We start from the raw sequence: 22,041 nt of genomic DNA, 5'->3' as shown, positions 1-22,041 counted from the left end.
TTTCATATCAATTGTCTTCGGCATTTTAGCTTTTTAGTTAGAGTACTTTCAAATCAACGTCAGTTTTTCCCGAAGACCAACTTGCTTTCCATCCTTTTACTTGAATTGAAACAACATTTTTAAATTTACATAACTACATATGTTTAATTTGTGTTTTAATTTACAGAATTTCGTAAATTATGCTTCATTTGAAATATTATGCCCAAATAAATTAGATAAAGAAACTTAACTTAAGATTCCCATATTCGTTTTTTATATCTCATCTTTTTCTCTTTTTGTATTTGTTATATGATTTTCGTCTTTTCTTAAATTGAACTATATTTGTAATGACTGATTTTCGTTTTTTAGATGAAGGGTGAAAAAGATACAAAAAAAAAAAAGCACCAATCAAATCTTTTCTTTCGTTCTCTCTCTCTCTCTTTCGCTCTATGTATTACTTGTGCACCAATTGTGGTTTCTTGGCAAGATTTCACTAAACAAATTTTGCATGTGGTTGATGAAGACTTCTCCTCCTACTAATGCTGCCTACATCTAAGACTTAAACATAACAACTTTTGATAATATCTGCTGAATGGTTAACGCTCACGCCAGGATGCCATCCAGAGCATGAATCACTCCATTAGTGGCTGGAATATTGGATGTGACCATTTGGGCGTCATTCACTTTGATTTTGCCAGCAGAGGTCTTTTGTAAGATGACAGTTTTGCCCGTGTAGAGGGAGTCCTTGACCTGATAGAAACGCATGCCAGCTGAGAATAGAGCTCCTGGAACGATGTGCTTCATGGCAAACTGTTGGGCAGCCTCTTTGTCATTGTACAGTTTCTCGAGGGTATCCGAGTCCACATCACTGAAACTCTTATCGACGGGTGCGAAGACGGTGTAGGTTTTGACACCTGCCAAAAGATTTAGTTAGAATTTTTTTGCTAAATTTGGATTTTACTTTACTCTTACCCTTGCTCTGAAGTTTCTCGGACAGGCCAGATGTATAAAGGATTTTCAGGAAATTGCTGAAACGTCCCTCACGATCGGATTGAAGAGTCTGGAGAAGATCACCCACAGGTAGTGGGAACATTACACGATCCACAGCATGGGCCACACCCTGAGGAATTTTAATGTCCTTTTTGTTCAGCACAACCATTGCGCCGTTAATGGTGGTTAACTGAAAGGGTATTAAAAGGAATTAAGTAACTCCAAATATTCGGATTCATTCAGACTTACAGTCACATCATTCCATTCCTGATCGTGCATATTGTATTGATTGACACGCAGTTGTGTGCCAGCCAGCGATACGCCTGTCATCTCGTCCTGCAAAGTGGCTATTTCAAAGGATCCAGGAATAACGTGATGGAGTAGTAGCTGCAATTAAAAGTTATCTATAAATTAAGAGTCCGTCTTCCTTTACAAACGAATCTTACCCCACTAAGCAGTCTTGGATTCGATTGGAATTTCTCTTCGGCACGTTCAGGTCCTCCGAGCTGGACTAAAAGGTTTTTGAAGGCCTTGTCCGTGGGCACAAAAATGGTATAGGGTCCCGTTTCATTGAGTATGCTGTCTAAGCCAGATTGGCGGAGATATTTGGCCATGGCAAAAAGACCATTGGATTTCAGAATTTGCAATAGATCTTCACTTGGATTGGATAGAATTGAACTGGGAGCTCCGGGATTGACGTGAGCAGCCTTCTCTGTGTTCTCCGTGTTCTCTGTCTCTTGGACAAGGGCATCAGCGTATTGTGGTACAGGTGGCAGAAGATCCGTTGACTGGCTAAGATCTGAGAGTCGTTCGGTAACCACTGGCAGATGAGTCGATGGCCCAGTTAGGTAAGAAGATGATGTCACTGGTGATGAATTGTAAATGGGAGCTGGTGTGGTTCTCACCAGACTTGCAGATGCAACGCCGGGCGTGCTACTCTCATACACAGAGCTATAATAGGTTGAAGGTGAGGGAGTTGTTGTTGTTGTGGTCGAGGTGGTTGATGTTCTGGATGGATGATATTGACGATGATTGCTGGGAGTACCGCGTGAAATAAACGGAGCTGGTGTGGTTGTTGTCGTCGTCGTAGTTGTTGTTGTTGGCGCCTTAGTCGTTTGAATGATCTTGCCGCTCTTTATTTCCACCACTTCGTCATTGGGCAGCGAGAGGCGGGATACTGATGGAGGCAATTTAATTTCACCACTGCGTATCCTCTCTAGAATACTTTCTACCTCGGCTCCCGTTTGTTTAGTCTCCTTCTCACCATTAGCTTTAACACCTTGGATCTTGAAACTGCCATCAGATTGTTCTTCCAAGTAGACATAAGTGGCCTTTTTCTTGGGCGGCAGAGCAGCAGGAGCAGGTGTGGCCTTTGGCTTAGAGCTTAAGCCCTCAATTTCATAGCCGTCGGGAATGAGACCACGTTTGGCCAACTCCTCCAAGCTGGGTGGTTCATCCGAGTCAGAGGTAATCACTGCTGAGCTGGCAATGCTGTTGGCTCCATTAGTAACACCTTGAATATCGCCAGCTCCACCACCATAAAGCGCCGCCAGGCTGGACAGGTCCACACCGCCGGGCAATGATCCAGTTGGCAGTGTATCGGACTCTTGAGGATCTGGAGAACGTAGAATTTGTACCTTGCCTCCTCCGGGCAGTTCCAAGTCCTTGCTCTTAGTTGGTGCAATGTCACTAAGGCTCAATTTGGCTTCACCACCCAAAGCCTGTTGCGCTAGAAGTGTTTGCAATTGCTCTTGGGAATAAGCCTTTTGTCCTTGAACCAAATTGGGATCTGTGGTACGAATAACTTGCACTCTCTGACCATTGGGTAGAACCAAATCCATTTCATCGTAAGTCTTATTGCCTGTAAGCGGTTGCTGCGGGTTCTCGGATAGGGCTGCTTTTAGTTGCTTCAACAGATCATCGCGAGCAAAGGTCTTGACTGGTTTCTTCTGAGATGATTTTGGGCCGGGGTATTTGCTCAGTTCCGACTTGACTTGGGCATAGATATTCTTTTTGGGTGTTGTGGTGGCTTCAGTAGTTGTTGTTGTAGTAGTTGTTGTCGTGGTTGTGGGATGTTCTTTGTAATATTGCTGCAAGGCATTACTGAACTGATTATATTCGGTTGGATGGGCTACAGGACGTCCCCTGATATACTGATTGGGATTGTAGCTGCCTCCATTATGTTGTGTAATTATGGTAGGAAGGACATGAGTCTTGATCTGATGCTGTTTATTGAGGAAATCTTCATGTTGCTGACGCACTTTATGCTGAGATTTCTCATACTGCTTGGCCACAAATTGTTCATGCTTCTGGATGAGTTTCTGTTTATATTCCTGATCGGCAGATTGAGCAGTTGATGGAGCTGGAGCATTAACAAACTGATGCTGGAATTGGGTTTGGGGTGGCTGCTGCTGCTGTTGCTGGTAGGTCTCTCTCGATGGTTGAGCTGGAAAAGCTGTGGACTGAAGGTTACCGAAAATTGGGGGCACCGGTAGTCCCAGTTGGGGTGTAAGTTGATATTGTTGCTGCTGCTGCTGGTGCTGGTGCTGCTGCTGTTGTTGATTGCTTGGCTGCTGTTGGTAGACAAATTGAGGTTGTTGTTGCTGCTGCTGCTGTGGGGTCAAAGTCTGGAATGTTGGCACTGGAGCCTGACTGGGCAATTTCTGAGTGGTCTGGGGCAGAATGGGCGAGTTGAATTGCTGTGGTTGCTGGAAGCCAAACTGAGCTTGTTGCTGCTGAAGTTGTTGCTGATAAGAGGGTTGTGGTGGAAAAGCAGTTGATTGTAGGCGGTTATCTGGAAGAAAAAGAAGAAACTTTATTTGATTTGCTTACAAAACAACAAGGACCATGTTTTAAACTTACCGTATTGTTTTGGTCGCTGAGATAATTGCTGCTGTTGCTGCTGATGTTGCTGTTGCTGGTTGCCAGCAAAGTTACGCAAATCCAAGAAGTTTTGATGATGAAGATCTAGATTGCCGCCGGCCTGTTGTTGTTGTGGCAGTTGTTGCTGCTGCTGTGGAAACTGAGGAGCTGTTTGCAATTGATTCTGCGTAGAACGCTGAAATTGCTGATTGCTTTGGGGTTGCTGTAACTGCGGCTGCTGTTGCTGTGGGAACTGGCCAAAACGATGTTGCTGCTGCTGATGTTGATGATGAGCAAGCTGTTGTTGCTGTACCTGCTGACGATGGGGAATGGGCAATTCAACACCAGCCTGAACAAAGTTCTGTTGATTGTATTGTTGCAGATTCAGTTGACGGCGATTCGAATTGTGAAAGGGCGGCTAAAATGATAATCGAAAGAAGTAAAAGTCAGTTAACAAGTTTCCATCGAATAAACTGTAATAAGTAAGACATTGCATCATTGCAAAAAGAAAATAGTCAAAAGAAAACCAGATCCATAGTCTGGTTTTTGCTTACACTTGGCTATTGAATTCACATTTCAAACATTTCCCTCACCATTTGGCCAAAAATAGACATGAACCAGTTTTCAAACTGTTTGCTGTCTGTTCCATTTTTCACTTTTTCACTTTTTAGTTGCGCTTAATGGGAAAAACTAGATTTTGGTGCGTCTTGACATGGGTTACATGGATGGCATAGATTGTGGGGTCCTTGCCATTGAGGGTTAGTTGGTCAAGTTGAAGTGAATGTGCAACTAGTAACAGTAACTAAACTTGTATAATTTCGATTTGACTTTCAGCTGATTATTTAATAACTTTTCAGAGCTCATCATCATCCGCTTTAGCTTGGATCTTTACAAAGTCTTGAATAAATAATGAAAAGTTTATTACTTCTTTGGCTTAGCTTCCTCTTAAAATTGAAGTCACAATTGTAGCCCGTTTTCTTTTGTTTGTCATTATTCCATGGATCTCACAGTGTGACCTGCTTATACAATAACAAATCCCAATCCCCCATGCCAATCTCTCAAAGACAGGGCCCCTGTCCCCGACTCAAACTACTCTCAAATATGCTCGTCATACAAAAATTCGGACATCATCCGCCAGAAATTGCCGTTAGTTATACAACAACAACAACAACAAGTTATGTTCCAATATGTGTGTGTTTTTTTTCTGTTGATGTTTGGTTTATGACTAAACTGCTGTATGTATAATTTAATTGCCGGGTCCATAAATCTTTTCGATGCCAGTTTGTGTCTGATATTCCCTAACCTATCCAAACTTCCATCAAACCACGCCAGTAAAACTCTTTCTTTTCGCATGGTAATTATGTTGTTGCCACTAATGATGCGGCTCATCATCGTGATGACGATGCTGCTGCCGCTGCTGCCACTGGGCTGAAGAGATGAGGCTTATGATGATGCCGTCAATGTTGTCAGTGGGGCGTATTATTATGCAATCGCTATTGTAAAGAAATTATTCAAGTTGCTACAGCTCAGTTCAAGCAACTCACTGCAATTACTGTTTCAAGTGTTCGACTATTCAAGTGTGTTGCATTCAGTATTAGGATTTAGTGGGTTAGTTGAATATATGTATTTAAAACATTTTGGTCACAGACTAGTGGAAAAGACCAGAAACAATTTTCGTAAAGAGAACCTAAGGAGATATTGCAAATATCTTCATATAAAACAGATTTCTCAGATCGTTGTTTAAGTAACAAACAGTAAAGCCATCAATTTCATTACATATCAAAGTGCTAGTTACAACTTCTAAGTGGCTAATCAAGAGAACTCTACTAAGACTTACCCATTTAAAAATCATTCAGTTAACTTGTCGACTCCACACCCCTTATCTAGTGGCCTTTCAATGTCTTTCAAAGCAAAAAATTAGCCAAATTCATTTGTTAGGCAAGGTCAATCAATGGTCTGGCCCAAATACCTCACACAACATACACAAGAGCATCAAAATGCGACAAAAGCCTTAACACTTCGCATCAATTGCAATTGAAGTGTCTTCAATTCAAGTGACAGCCCATGAAAATGAGTAGACAAACAAATCCAAATTCAATGGCTTTCAATGAAACACAAAATTCGTTTCAAAGGTCTATTCCATGATGCCCAAGAGCATCTAAAACATAGGCGAAGGAAACGGAAAAAAAATGTTAAACAAAACGGCTAAAAAATGATTATGAAAGACCAACGAAAACAGTTTGCCAAAAAATGATGAGTACGCAAAAGGGCGTGATTTTATTTCTTTATGACCATTTTTTTATTTTCTGGGGAGAGGCTGTCAATGAAAATTTCACAGTGAAATAAAGTTATGAAATTTTTATGCCATTTCTTTTCGTTGGTTAATGCAAATCTCTTTAGCTTGAGCAAGGTCTGGGCAACGAAAGTGAATTCTTTTAATTGTATTTGCTTTTGCGTAGCTCTTAAGACTTGACGCTTCTGTCCATCAACATCAAAGTTAAACAAATAAATTTTGTTGGTTTTTTTCTCTGTTATTGTGGGCGCCACCAAATTCGCTTTGGACTCCTACTCAAGGCTAGGCAAGCATCAGACAAAGATATAGATACTTAGATAAAGATATAGCTACAGCCTCAAGACACGCAATTCGCATTCATCAGTTGCTGTTGCTGCTGCTGCTGCGTGAGGCATTTTTATTGAATTGGAAAGTAAAACTTGCATTGCATATTTAAATTTATTTCTTACAATTTAATATAATTTTTTATTATATTCATCTTCTGTTTTTTTTTTTTTTTTGATGTTCGCTTGGCACGCAATTTGCAATAATTATTGGGGATTTTTGACTTGAAAATATTATTATTTTGTTTAGATATAATTGTTTTGATTGAGTTTTTGAAAGTATGTTGAGGCTGGCAAATTGAGTTATTTGTTTTATATATGAACAGTGAAGGCCAGTTTTAGTGGTTATACAAGAAGAGGATAGTTGAGAGTATGGGCTAAAATATATTTTAAACTATGCTTAGATATTGGTTTCGATCATGGGTTTTCCCAGCTTAAAATAACCTATTAAATTAATAAAAGTCTTTTAAACTCTTCAAATGTTATTTTTTAATTTCTTTTACAAGTTTACTTTTATGTATTTTTTGTTATTTTGCCTCATTTAAAATCTTTTACTATTATTTTATGCATTTTTTTTATATCTCCACTCATTCATATTTAATGCCAATTACAGACAACAACCGAATATTATAACTAACAAAAATAAAAGGCATCTCTCATCTTATTTTGGTATGCCCATTGCAATTAGCCATATGAATATGTTAATTGCTACCAACTGAAACAACCAGAAGCAACAACTGACCCATTAACACGGATTTTCGCATGCAACTAACATTAAAGATGTGGGTTTATTTAAATTACAATTGAGCCCAGTTTGGGTTTTAGTATATTTCAGATACAAGATGCTAATGATATAATAAATCTTTTTGTGGCTCGTTAAAAGTGTCGGAGTATGTCAAATTAAAGAGCTGTGCGTTCAGATTTTAACAAAATGTCCCCCAAAGTGCAAGTGGAGTGTGATGAAGATGATAATGACGATGCCAGAGCCAAAGAGGTGGAAGGCAACAGGAAGCTTGCCAAAAAAACAAAGTGTGCAACTTTTGCCATTGGCAGTTTTACCCAATTTTCAAAACAACCAAAGAAAAAAAAAGTTAATTTAATTTATTTTTGTATGCCACTTTGTAATTTCAATGCATTAACTTGTTGTATTTTTTGTGGATTTTCAAGTAGATTATGCAATCTTTGTTGCAAATGATGAGATGCAGTTAGCCATCTGATTAAGTGTTTTACAAGCGAGCAAGACAAAAATTACAGGATGATCAAACAACTTTAACTTTATGAAATTTTTATAAAATGAGGTATGGCTTTTGCTTAATTACAAATAGACTTTAAATGTGATATAAAACTCATTCAAGTCGTTACAATCTGTTTGACTATTAAACCAAAAGATGTAATTGTTTCAAATACTTATCTCATCTCATTTTTTGTCTAACTCTTCTCAAATGATCTGCTCATAATCATTTGGATCTCATCTGTTACACAAAAAAAAACAAAAAACAAGCTAAAACATTTGTAAATGATGCCCAATTGTTCAAAGCTTGTTATTCCAGACAAATCGCGCTAATTTTTTAACAATTTAACCATCGTTGTGAGGTAAGGAAATGATAATATCTAACAAGAGTTGACCAAGTTTCTTTTTTTAGGTCTTGTTGATTTTTGTTTTGTTTGAGGCGATTGTTAAATAACATTTGTTTGTTTTTCGTTGTCTTTTGTTAGTGTTTGGATTGCAACTTCTTTTCTTTTCTTCTTTAATGTATAGATAACTAGTTAAGGTTTTTTTTCTCTTATGTTGGTGTAGGCGAAGCTACGCTTGAAGCAATTTCTAATTTATTTTTCAGTTAATTACACAATTTTATGTAAATTTCTCTTTCTGCGGACTAGAGGAGGTAGCATTCTTTGGGCTAATTACCTACATATTTGCCCGGCAATTAACATGAAATGGAATCTCCTCGCTTTGCACAAAATTGCAATCAAGCAATCGTCCAAAGTGAAAGGGAATTGCCAAATGTTTAAAACGATTGACCAACTAAACCAAAAGCCACACAATCGTCCAAAACGAAGCCATCAAATGGTTAATATGCACCATGTGGTAACTGTCAAGTCGAAGCTAACCAGTTCTCAAGTATTAGATCTGTGCATTTGCTAAGCTAAAAGTATTTAAATTTTTCTTACAATCGATGAGTTCGATTTGGCAATAGTGTGGCCACGATTTCCCAAAAGATTTCAGTTCAATTGAGTCATTGAAAATGAGGATAAAGTGATCATTTAATATTATTGGCACACAATAGACGAATAATGCAAAGCAAATGATGGTAAAACTGAAAGTAAATGATTTCTTCTTCTTCTTTTTTTTTTGAAAAGATAAATTATAAATAATATGAGCTTGATACAAAGACGTCAAATGGGAATATTATGCTTTTGTGATATATGAGTTTTTGTATTTTTATGGTGCAAGGTCATGTTGAATCGATATTATTTGAAAAACAATTTGCAATAGAAAGGAAATTTCCTGGATTCAAGGTGAAAACTTATTTAGATTAAAGACTTTATTTAGTTAGGAATTGTTGAAACATTTCTGAATGTGCTTATTTATCAATATTTTTTATCAATCAAACAAGTTCTACTTTGAAATATTTTACATTAAACTCATATAAACTGATATATGTATAATATAATAGTCATATATAATAAATGATCCATTAGCATTCTTTATTCAATTAAAGACATTTTGCTCATTTATTTCTCATTACAAGTGAATAAAAAATATATTTTCAATCGAGTGCTTATGAATTCTTGGTTAGCCTATTAATAAAAAACATCTATTGCATATTTGTTCATTAAAAATTTAAGCCAATTTGTATTAAACATATACAACGACATCTAATGACCCGGTTGATGGCTTGTTAACACATTAGAAATAAACAAAAATTGACATTTAAGTGGCCTAGTTGTCTCACACTTGCCATAATGATTTATTTCTTCTTGTTTTGTCTAATTCCCACAGCAGCGCAAAAACAAAAACACTTGGACATAAAACTGCCAAAAAATAACAGAAAAAAAAAAATGGTAAACGCTTGTAACAACCTTGAGACGTCACCGAATTACCAAAAAAAGAAATCATCAATTGGCCAGCAAAAACTAACAAACATCAACTAGGTACAACCAAGAGTCACAGAGGCCATAGGGGCAACCATGGATGATGATGAAGACGGAAAAAAATCTAGTGCAAGAGACTTAAAGGCAAATGCTGAGACAGGAAACTTAAAAACGGGGCCACCGAATTCCGTTGCCATTGGCCACATTGACAACATGGTTGAAGAAAAAAAAAAAACAACATCTCAAGTTGCGCAAGTTGCTTTTGAAGAATTTATCGTGAGCCTCATTTACTCATTCACCTCTTGGGTAACTTTTAATTAAGCCAACTTGGAGATTTTTTTACTATTTTTGGTTTTGATTTGAACTATTAAATTCTAATTAACATAAACAACATAAATGCTTGGCTAAACTGTCAGACAAATCACTTTCACTGCTCAAGAGAAGCAAAACCAAAACTAAAACCAAGAGCAAAAACAAAAAAAAAAAAAGCGAAACAAAACGAAACCAAAACTGAAACAGAAAAGAAATTTACAAAATTTTCGCTTTCATCTCATCATGCTCCTTCTGCATCTTCTGCCTCTCCATCTTCGTCTATGTGATGTGAAATCAATTATGAGTTATTAACAAATTAGCCGGCAAACTTTAGTCATGTAACTGACAGCTACTCTAATACATCTGATCATCAGCAGTGTGGAGATTAAGTTACGCCCTCTACAAACGATAGAAAAATTCCTATGCCACACTCACTCACAATCGGTTGTAAACTGGTTTCACTCTCTTTTTATTTTTGCTGCCTTCTACCTGTCCGTCTGCACAGGTATCTCACGCCCGGATCTACTCTCATTAGCATAATACCAAGTCAATTTGATTTGACAAGCCAAAGGCATTTTTCGACTAATATGCCAAACGTTGTCGTAATCAAGTTGGTCAAATAATTCGAATAGTGTGTGAGAGAGGGAGGGAGAGGAAACTTAAAATTTTCAGTCTGTATTATGGAACTTTCTTTGTTTTGCCTGATGTTTCTGGCTATGTCTATTAATAGAAAAAAATCTATCATGTAGTTAATAAAATGGAAAAATTTTGTTGCTTGTTCATAATTTATATTGATTCCGATGGGAGGGATTAAGTCTATGACATAACATTGTAAATACTTGATTTATAGCTGAATTAAAAAGTGTTGGCCGGAAATTTTAAGTATGTTATGTACATATATACACAATTCAATTCAGTTTCAGAATTTATTATCAAACAAAGCCCAGCTTTAGTTTTTTGAAAGTTGCACTTCAATTAAGGAAAACGCTTAACTTTATTTAGAGACTAGATACAAGCCAATTGATTTGCTTATCTTGCTATTTAATAAAAATGAACATTAGAAGAGACAAAAATACAACAAATACTCGTCTGTACATACATTATTATTTAAATTGAAACATTTTGTATATAATTTTAAAATTGAATCATATATTTTCAGCATTTTGTACAAGATAATTCATTAGACCTTGCCAAGTTTTAATTCCAAGCATTGGGCTCAATCTCTTGATAGATTAAAATCCATTATGACTAATACTCTATTCACTCTATGCTGATGGCCGCTGGGTTTTTTTCGCACTATTGATCAGACACTGGCCAAAGACGCCAACATTCAAATTGTCAATCAATTGACACTTTCGATCAACTTCACTTGCTATCTCCGACCTGATGTGGGTCGTCGTGTTGGCATTTAATGACAACCACAAGAGCACCTGTCCACCACAAACCCCCAACCCCAAACCCTAGGCGCAAGCGCATTGATTGTCTTTGGCATTTAACAGCAAGCGAACAAAAAAGAGGCAGAAAAGTAGAAAAACGAAAGCGTTTTTATATGCGCCATGCCATGGGCATGAATAGCAACAAATGCTCGAACGTGAAATTAACATGTTGCACACACAAAAGAAAGAAAGAAAGAGAGACAGAGCAGCAAAGAGTAAAGGAAAATATGCAGGAAAAATATGACAAAAACAAAAAATAACCCTAAGACTCTTGGGGTTCAGTGCCTTTTGGGTTTGGGTTTGGGATTGACTTTGCTATGCATGTTGATTGATGATTGATTGATGTTTTCACCAGAGAAAACTGATTTTTTTTCTCCCTTAACGTCCTATGACTTTGGGAAAAACTAAAGATGCTGAGGCATGACACAACAAGAAAAAAAGGCTAACCAACAAAGGTTAGCTTGGGTAAGGTTAGGATAAAAAAAATTGATTGTAAAAAGTTTTTTTATTAGCTAAACTCAATGAGTATTATGATTTGTTATAAGACATTACCATGCATGAAAAAAAAAAACTTTTGTTAATAAATGTCTTAATAAAGTTTTTAAGAGACATACATACATATATGATTTAGAAAGATGGTGGAAGATGGTAAAGGGACTAAACTTTAGTTTGAAAGACAACTTGTCTTTATAGTCTGAGCAATTTAACTTCAACTGTTAGTCATTTTCTTGTAGTTATATAAATCTAAGAAATATTTGTTTTGAAATGTTGAATGTTTGATATATTTTTAATGAGTTAGATAGGGGACATTCATTAATTACAAGAGCTTTGAATGTTGGGAAACGGTTAAGGAAAAGCGAGGAAAATTCCATTTTATAGGAGGGACCCACATTTAAATATTTTAAATGAGCTTTACAATTAAATATTGGTAAATAAATAAGTGATAAATGAATAATAAACGTCTTCATATCGAAAGATGTAGAATCTTGTAAAAAACAATTATAAAACCAATACAATATATATGATGATATATAAAACAAGTCCCGACAAGTCAAGTCACTCAGTTAATCCAAAAAGTTGCCCATACACATACATATGTATGTACATTCCAAAGCCACTGACTAAATTAAATTCATATTACTAACCAAATATAACTTTACGCTTTAGATATCTCTTGCAATGCCACATTATTTTTGCTAGTTATAAGTATTTCTTCTTGTAATGCATTAATTATATGGTATTAGCATTACCCCAGCATAGTTTTCGAGTTGAAGGCTCTCAGACATGCAATTGCATTGCTATCATCCTACAGTCCCCCCTCCTCATACACTTCTTCTCCTAACACCTCATCCGCTTGGCCATATCATTTGTCAGAAGGCAATGCCATTGTTTTTGTTTTCGGAATGGAAAAGAAGGGGAAAACTTTTTTGTGTTTGTTTTCGAATTCATAATTTATCGGTTAGCAGTGCTCTAAAAAAAAAAAAAAAAAAAAAAGAAAAGTCAGCAGTCTGAATGAGTCGAAAGTGAAGTTCTTTTTAATTTTAATTACATTTACTTAATCATTTGGCTTTTTGTGGCTAAACAATTAAGTCATTTCGTAGATTATATCGGGTCTCTAGGCTGGGTTTAGGAGTTTCAGGTCTTGCTTGAAATTCGCCAAATGCTGGAATGGGTTTCTGGGTTTTAGTTGAGTCTGGTCTCGTGTCTGTATTTGTGGTCACGCAAAGCTTTCTCAGAAAAAACCAAAAAAAAATAATGTAAAGCTTCATGCAAATTAAATACATTCGCTTGTGTCGCGGTAGGTCTCTAGGGGTCCGGGTCCGGGTCTGAGTCTGAGTCTGAGTGCGACAAATGTTTTAGATTGCCGCCAAAAAGCTTGCCCACTGAAGTCAGTAAACTGTAAACTTGGTTGCAGTTCGTGACAATATTCAGCAATTACCCCCGTCTCCCGTCTCTTTACTGCAATTCTCCGGCCAGCCAGTTGGCAAAATTGTTGACCATTGTTTTGGTCGGTTACTAACCTCCATGTGTTTGGAATTGTGAAATATATATGTATACACACAAATGTGTGAACGCATGGGCAATAGTTCTTTGATTATTCAGTTATTTGGTTATTCCACTCACTCGAATATTTCGCATATCTTTACTTCTTGCTGGCCCATTAAAATTTCTTTGAAATCGAAAGCAAGAAAAAATTGTTGTTGATTTTTCCTTTGCATGCCTAACTGATGCACTCAAATGAACAGAAAAAAAAAAGAAAAAAAATTAAAGGGAAAAATTGTTTACAACAAAAAAGACCGCAAAACAAATTAAAATTTATTATTTGCAACAAAACGAAACACTTTGAAATGAAATTGCAACTCTGAATACTTTTGCGGTGCAGCAAATTCAGCCAAGCCAAGCGAAAAGTGTTTTCCATTTTTGTTGCTGTTGCTGTTTTGTTGTCTTTACGCCATTTCAAAAGGAAAACTGAAAGTGGCAGACTCTTGGCTTCTACGGGGCAGGGAGTGGGACAATGAAGGCTTTGGGGCTATTCGGTCGGTCGCTAGCGATAATGTGGCATGAAGATGCTCGCCGCAGTCTAGTGTGAAGTGGGTTGGCTGCATCCATCCACTTCGTATGCATAAGCCAGCGAGTGAATGGGTGGGTGAGGGGCTCCATGACAGGTGCTAAAGAGACTCCCAAATTTGTGGGGTACTTTGACTTTGGCGTAGCCATAAAAAAAGGGGCAAGCCTAGGGGCTACCCATACGCAATTGCATCAGAGGTTAGCAAATAGCCACTATTGAAGTGGTAAGCTGAAGATGCGGAAACAATGTTATGCTTAAGCAAAATTATGAAAGAGCTTTTCAGAGAATCTGCTTAGCTTAGCTTTGGTAGGCTTCTTGGTCGGAACAACCATAAAATAATCACAACTTACATTCAATCAATTTGAGTTTTTATACTAAAGGCTGTCTTGTAACATTTGTAAGTAAAAGCAGGCCATGAGACTGGAACATAATCGACACATTCAATATTGACCATTCTGAATCTTTAGTTAAGTTATATACCAATTGGAAAGGGCTTCCTTTGCCTGACAAATATATGGAGTGAACTTGAGTTAACGTTCTGATAGTTAATAGTTGCAACGCTTAATGTAAATAAATGACAATACAAAAATTTGCGGATTCTGGAATATTTTTTGCTCTATATATCAGACTCTGTTTACCTTTTCGACACTTAATACATTGTTACAACACAAAATTGATATTTTCTTAATCCAAAAAGGCCAATTTTCCAAAAGCAGTCTCAAAAATCTTCTATAAAAAGAAACCGCGGACAATTTTTAATTACATTTGAATGAAAATTCTCGAAAAAGAAATTATTTCAACAACCACCAACAATTTTTTTTTTTTGCATAATTCACACGATGAAAGCATTTCAAAATCAATTTGTTTATTGCATCAGCATGTAGCAAAAGCCACAAAAATGTCATTAACTGAAAATGTTTTTGAAAAAACGCAAAAACCAAATGCAAAAAGAAAAACCAAATCAAATGGACAAGTTTCAAAATAATTTAACTCCCACCTCGGCAGTGGCAGAAGGCGAAACAGGCGAAGAAAAACAAATTATGCAACTTGCAACTCGTTGGCCTGGCTTGCAACATCCCAACGGCAACAGCAGCAGCAACAACAACAACAGTTGGAGATTCCCGCCTCGTTTAAATCTTGTTTTTTTGGGAACTCGATGCCAGGCAAATACACAAACGCTTCTTCATTTTCGCGCAATAAACTTTTCACCCAAACAGACCACAACAACAGCAACAACAACAACAACAACAAAAATGAAAGTGCATCAGCCCAGGCAAGCAGCAGTCAGACTGAGAGACAGACCAACAGCCAGACAGACAGATAGTCAAAGCAAACGACCATAACCAGTTGCCCAGTTTTGTGTGAACTCTCCTCTTGGGCTTGGCTATTGCATTACGTGGATGCCTCGTCGGAGGATCGTTTGACTTTTTGGCCATATTTGCCATACGATTGGTAAGAAGAAGATGCAACTAAAAAGCAACAACAACAACAATAATAACAACTTTAAGGAAAAAAACCCGTTTCATGCGGCGTATGAGTAATGCGGAAGTTGACACTTGTCTGGTTACGGATTGCATGGATGCACCACCATCATGGTGGGTGAAAATTGTCATTTTGCCTTGATATATTTACTGCATAGTAGGAGCAGCAAGACAACTAATTGCAGCATACATCAGGCAGCAACTGAACAATTCCTATAAAGCATAATTTGTAATTAGCTAAATTTGTTCAGAAACGAAAAAACAACAAAAAGTAGAAACTATGACAAAATGAGTTTTGTTGCCCAAACGATTTTTAATGACCTGGAAGACGATGATTCAACTGTCGCATTGCCTGTCAATAGGCAGCGATGAATTATGTTCCAGGCCCTTTTATACTTTCTTTTTCGTTGTCTTTGGAGACTTGAATGTGAAATTTTTTTCCGTATACCTTTCGATTAATAATGGCAAAAACAAAACAAGAAGAAACAACTTGAAGCATTTTGTATAATGACTTAATAATTGAAGATATTAAACGAAAGGGGGAAGTATCTCATCTTCCTTAGATCGCTTTTCTCACTGCTTCTCTTTCGGCTAATCAAATGAATCCACTCAAAGATGAAATTGATTTAATGCCCTAACCAGTTGGTGGCCACTTTTTTTCGGTCTCTGTTGCCCTCTCTCATTATCCAACACAAAAAAGCCAATCAAACGGAATCGCATCGAAGCGTTGAAAGAGGGAAGGTGATTAGCGTTCAATTATTTTATTTGTCTTGACGATGGCTAACTGAATGGCAGCAATAGCAATGGCTAAAACCAATTCGATTTACTTATTTGATTTTGTGGCGCCAGTTTAGGGCCAATTGAAGTGCTATAATGATACATGATTAGCTCTATATGAGTGGCTATGCAGACTGTTTGGTAACTTTCATTTTTCAAGCGCCCCACAAAGATCCATTAACAAGTTGTCACTTTACCAACTGAACAGAGACAGCGAGAGAGAGGGAGAGGCCCAGACCATATACTGAAATATCTTTCAGATAAATATGCAACCGAAACACAACAAAACAACAAAATATTTATAAAGATCTCTCGATTGACCCACTTTCCACCTGCCAACGAAAACCGAGGCAGAACCTCCAATGAGATGAAGTCGCAAAAAAACACAACAATAACAACAACAGCATTAACAGAAAATTAAAAGAAATTACAATGAAAGAGCACAACAGTCAGTTGGGGCTGGGCCGCCAATCTCTGTCAAAAAGATACAACAAATTATGGCCAACACGTTTTGAACGTTTTGAATGCCTCACTACCTCAGTCTCAGTTGATTTAAATCTCGTATTAATCATTCGATGATAAGCATTTTACAATAAATTATAATATCTTTAATCCCTCACACTACTGGAAGCTTAACTCACTACATTTTATATAATTTCGAATGTTTGTAGTAATGATTATACAATAATTGAAAACTCAGGAAAATTAACATTCAAGTGTTAAGCATTAAAGTAATCCATCAATGGCACGTTGTCGGTACTTTCTGCAAGTCAATATTTGGAGAAAATATTTCAACTTTTTGTTATGATTTTCAATGAACTGGAAACTACCTTTATTTTGTCAGCTATCACTTTATGTAATCGAAGCCTGTCATTAAAATATATACATATTATGTTGGTAATCATTAGTATTTGTATTAGCATTGAAAACGTTTACTTATCGAGAGAAATATTATATCTTATTATATGTATACCAAAATCGTCTTTAGCAAAAGTGGTTTTCAAGTAAATGATAAGCGTTTCAGAAGCTTAAGCTAACTTTGTTACTGCTTTTCTTAAGAAAGTAAACTCAAAGCCATTGATTAAGGCTACTAGACTAGGGTTCAAATCTTAGTGTTTCGGTTTAGTTTTAGTCTAACCTCATAGTTGCTAATGCTTCAGAAATGGTCATAGTTTACAAGTGTATCCTATACTAATAATAAAAATAATTATGGTATTTTTCCTTAATCAAAGATGTTAAGCTAGACAAATTGTAACTTTTTGAATTTTGAGTAAGACATTTGAGATACTTCCACATGACATGAGAGTGAGTAAATAATAGTGAATCAATTAATGTAACAATGTATGTATTAACAAAAAAAGTAAATATAGAAAACAATGAATACATTGTTAGTTAAAAAACAGAATGTAAATTATTTATATTGGGTAAAAAAAAAACATGAAAACTTTTATCTGTCAAAAAAGTTACATATCCAAAGTAGAGCATTCATTTAATATTTTTCTGTTTAAAGTTTCTACCGAGTTTCCCAACGGAAAATTGGTAATCAATGGCCAAATAAGACCCAAGATATTAGGATACAAGGATATGTAAGTAAGACAAAAAAAAGAAGAGTTTTAAGTAACAATTTTATTAACTACAATTGGTAACAGTAACCAGACATAAATATTGAACTAACGAGCTGACTTCAGACTTTAGTAAATTCAAATCATAAATCAGTAAGTTGCCATGTTACAAATATTCAATGCACAATTGAAATTGATCTGTATCTTTGGCTCGATTTTGCCATTGTCCTTAACCTTTTCTCACTGCTGTTGAAATTTCCTTTTTCTTTTTGAGCTCTTGCACAACTTTTGTCTTACGAAGAAAAACGTGTTGTTGTTGCCGCTTCACCTATCCTCTATTGATATAGAGTTTTGTATAAGGCAATGGCCTTCCGATTACATACAAATAGAAATAAAAAAAAAAAAACGAAAGAAACCATCATTATCATCTTCCTTTTGTCTGAACAGGAACTGGTTGCAAGCATACAGAGACAGAGACTTGGCTATTGCTTTTATATATATGTATATATATATTAACTATTTCTTAATTTCAGCTTTTATTATTTCTGCAGTCGTGTAAACACAAAATTGCTGCCACTACAACATCTGCTACAACTGTTGGGCCCAAACGTCCAGCAGCAGCTTCAATTCATTGCGCCAAGTCAAACCAAACCATGCCAAAGCCAAAAAAAAAAAAAAACAAAGAAGAAAAAAACACTCAACCGAATCCGCATCCCGAGAGTAACAACAATTTGCTGTCATCGAACATGTTCAGTGGGCATACTCATTGTTGTTGTTGTTTTAATTTTTTAATTTTTGCCATTTTATTTAAATTTTTTTTTTTATGTTGGGTTTCTTGGTTTGCTTTCACTTTTGTTTGGGGCCGCAAAAATATTTATGAAGATGCACGAAGTCAAAAGAGGAAAAGAATTAAGAAAATTAAGTAACAACTTATTGAGTTCCCTGTGGAGCCCTTAGGGGGTTTGGCACTTAAATCGATCAATGTGAATGGATAAATATATATATTTGAAAGCAAAGACTTCCTTAAACTGATAACATTGAAAAAATCGCACTAAAAGATTAAAGTTGTTAAGATCTCAATCCTAATCAGATTTGTGCACGTATTTTTGATTTTATAGTTTGAAAAACTTAAAAAAAAAAAAAAAAAAACCCTTGTTAAGAGTAAAATTAGTTATAAATTCTCGCTGTTTAAGAAATTATTTGTTAATGATTAATATAAGTTTCAGATCAAATCTTGAAGATGTTTCTTTCATTGATAATGCAAGCATTAAAAAATATTATATTATGTTTTGTTTCAATTGATTTAAAAAGTTTTTAAGACTTCATCGTGAATTTTTGAAGATTGTTCAATTTCGAAGATATTCTATTCAATTTTATTTTGGATAATTTATTTTTATTTCATTTTTTTGCGATTATATTCTAGAGACCTCAAGAAGCATTCAAGAGTTAAAGAATGCAGATCAACTATTTTTAAAATTTAGAAAATAAAACTTCCTATGACTTGCAATTTTCTTAGGGTTTTAGTTTTTTTTTTTTCTGTGTGATATATTTCTTTGTGCTTTTTTCTTTACTTTTGTTGTATTTGGCCTTTCTTTTGTGTGATTTCTTGACCAGTCCAAGTGAACAGGTTTATAATCTAAACGTTGTCTCATACCATTATGACTTTTACTCTCCGCTTCCTTTGCATCTTCATTTAATCACAATATACAAGACTTGGCATAAACATACATATGTACATATGTATGTATGTATGTTTGTATGTGTGGAGGCATATATAAAAAAAAAAAATTTTGTGAAAAGGGAAAGTTCATTGAGGCGTTGAAAATCATTTTCGTTTGCAGTTACAATTAATATGAAAATTTTATCGTTGACTTAAACAAAAATATTTTGAATAATTGAATTGTTAAATAGGCTCTAAGAGGGTCCCCCTCCACACTGGGCAACCTAAACAACGTCACAGACTCCCCCCAACTTTTGGTAAATATGTAAAGAAAGTCTTACGCAAGTCTAGGGAATTTTTGTTTTGTTTTTGTAGTTGCATAGTTGAGTTTGAGAAACTTGTCTAACCAAAATTTCTGAATTCAATTCCTAATCTAAGCTAGGTAGCTAACTTTCATTCGAGTTCCATTTCTTCTTGGCCTTAAACTGTGTCAAGCATGTGAAATTTTAGCCAAAGTCAATTCAAACCATAAATATTTGCATAACATTCAATGGGAAATGTTATTTGTGTGATAAATATTTCTCTTCATGATTGTTTGGCCATCTATGTATCTGGCCCAAACTGTATTGATCTATTGGCACATATATATGTGCCTTTTGTTAACGGATATGTGGAACAACTGACGACGTCTATGACTTTGTTCAATATAAAAAGAGACGAACGAACGATAACAATTTTAAAGACTGAAAAGTGAATCTATTGAAATGATATTGTTGATGGGAAGTAGTTTATAGCCATCAAATCTAGGTCAAATCTCAAATGTTGGTATTCCACAATGAATCATAATTTTAAAAAGAAAAAATATTTTTAAATCCTTCTAATCATTCAAATCTTTGCTTTAAACTGAACTAGTTAAGGTTTACGAGAAGAAAATTGAAAATTATTTCCATGATTCTGATCGGTTCTTTGTTGGACTTTCACAAAGGATTCGCATCCGACTTACCGCATTATGTAGTCCTGCATTCGGTGGTGGTATAAATCCTTGAGCATTCGCCGTTATCATCCATAGGCACAGAGTGCCCCACATGGCCAATAAAACACGCATGATTCCCAATTGAAAAATGCTCTTCGATATTTTCTTTTAGATTTTTAATTTAAATTTCACAATTTTTTTTTTTTTTTTGCTGTTTTAATTCTCAATAAATTAATGTGAGATTCAAATTTGTTTTGCACTTTTTCGAACTTTTTGTACGTTTCAAATGAAAAACTTTTTTACGAATTATAACACACGGAATATCAACTATAACGTTTTCTATTTGCCTTATGCAAATGAACAAGTCTAAAAAGAATTTCAATTTTCAAAATTCCGTTAACGTGTGCATGAGTGTGTGTGTGTGTGTGTTTGGGTCTAATGTTTATGTTTGTTTTTTTGGCGGGGGTTTTGTGATTTGCCGCAGACACAACTTGTCTGGTAAAAGTTCGATGCTTAACTGAAGATCATTAAACGTTTGGTAACAATTTAAGCCAAGCTTTGCAACGAAGATGCCAAAAAAACAAAACGCCAGCAACAACAAGTCGTCAACGACAGACGATGAGCAGAGACCCAGAGACTCAGTATGGTAGACGAGCATTCAGGGCTAGCCGGCAACATGTTGCCGGTAATGGCAAAATGTTGCACAGTTTCGGGCCAAAGAGAAAGCAAAGAGAGCGCCAAGCGACACAGTGAACACAGTGAAAGAGAAAGTATTACGAGAGTTATGTTACTCATTTGCTCGGCTTATCGAATCCAGAAATGTATTTGACTAGCCAAAAAAAAACACACACACACACACACAAATATGATGCAGACATCATTATTTGCAATTCCGATTTGCGCGATTTACAGAAATGATCACGTAATTACCCTAAGTTGGCGTACTCGGAAGTAAGATTTGAGAACATGCAGAACATTTAAGTTGGCGCAATGAAGGCGTTATGGCCATGAAGAAAAATGCTATGAAAATATTTTAAATTACATTACAATCATGTCTGAAAGCGATTAAAATTGAAATTCCACGACTACTTTTGGCATTACTGATTCATTGTTTTGGTTTGGCTTGTCTCTTTTTGTGTACATGATTAATGCGGAGCTAGCAGCTTCACTGTGATCTATGATTGAGTTGAGTTGAGTAATTCCCGCTGTGATTGTTTCATGAGACGATCTACTCATACTTACATCACTTTGAATAACCAGAAGGTAGCTTTGGACTTGATCGCTTATTGAGAGGATCACAGCTTGAAGCGGTCAATCATTGGTAGCAATGATCTATGGTAAAGTGTTTATCTCTTCGTTTACATTTTTGATGGATTGTATGTAATTTAAGAACTCATAATCTTAGTTTCGGCAGAGATTATTCAATTTTAATAACATACTAATCTTTTAGACATCTTTGAAATGATTTAATTTAGCTTTAGCCTAAAAGTTTAGGTTTAACTAATTTCTCAGTCACATTTTCTTAACCAATTCTCACATCTTAACGATTTCCAATCACTTTTGCTTAGCCCCCCTTCCACATCCGATCATTTTAATTGGAAAATTGATTTCCTCTTGTGCAAGAAGACAAGTCATTCTCAAATCCAGTCACTCCAGGGCATCCAACCACTGGCCCTTATCACACACACAGCCTAGGCCAATCAGTCACTTCAGCTTTCCACACAATTA

At 35.9% G+C, this 22,041-nt stretch overlaps 1 protein-coding gene across 1 annotated transcript; it reads right to left on the bottom strand.

Moving 5' to 3' along the window:
- Positions 1 to 419: 419 nt before the first annotated feature.
- LOC137581013 (uncharacterized) lies at positions 420 to 20,804 on the bottom strand. The gene is made up of 6 exons (XM_068295167.1): positions 20,344 to 20,804; positions 3,832 to 4,249; positions 1,416 to 3,763; positions 1,219 to 1,356; positions 952 to 1,159; positions 420 to 893 (listed from the first exon to the last, which is right to left on the bottom strand). The coding sequence occupies exons 1-6, from the start codon at positions 20,443 to 20,445 to the stop codon at positions 583 to 585; spliced, it is 3,525 nt and encodes a 1,174-aa protein (XP_068151268.1). The 5' UTR covers positions 20,446 to 20,804; the 3' UTR covers positions 420 to 582.
- Between the last annotated feature and the right edge of the window lie 1,237 nt (positions 20,805 to 22,041).

Source organism: Drosophila tropicalis, unplaced genomic scaffold (genome assembly GCF_018151085.1).
Source record: "Drosophila tropicalis isolate 14030-0801.00 unplaced genomic scaffold, ASM1815108v1 contig_845, whole genome shotgun sequence".
Taxonomy (NCBI): domain Eukaryota; kingdom Metazoa; phylum Arthropoda; class Insecta; order Diptera; family Drosophilidae; genus Drosophila; species Drosophila tropicalis.
The sequence above is the reverse complement of the archived record's forward strand: the minus strand, read 5'-3'. Positions and strand labels throughout refer to the sequence as shown.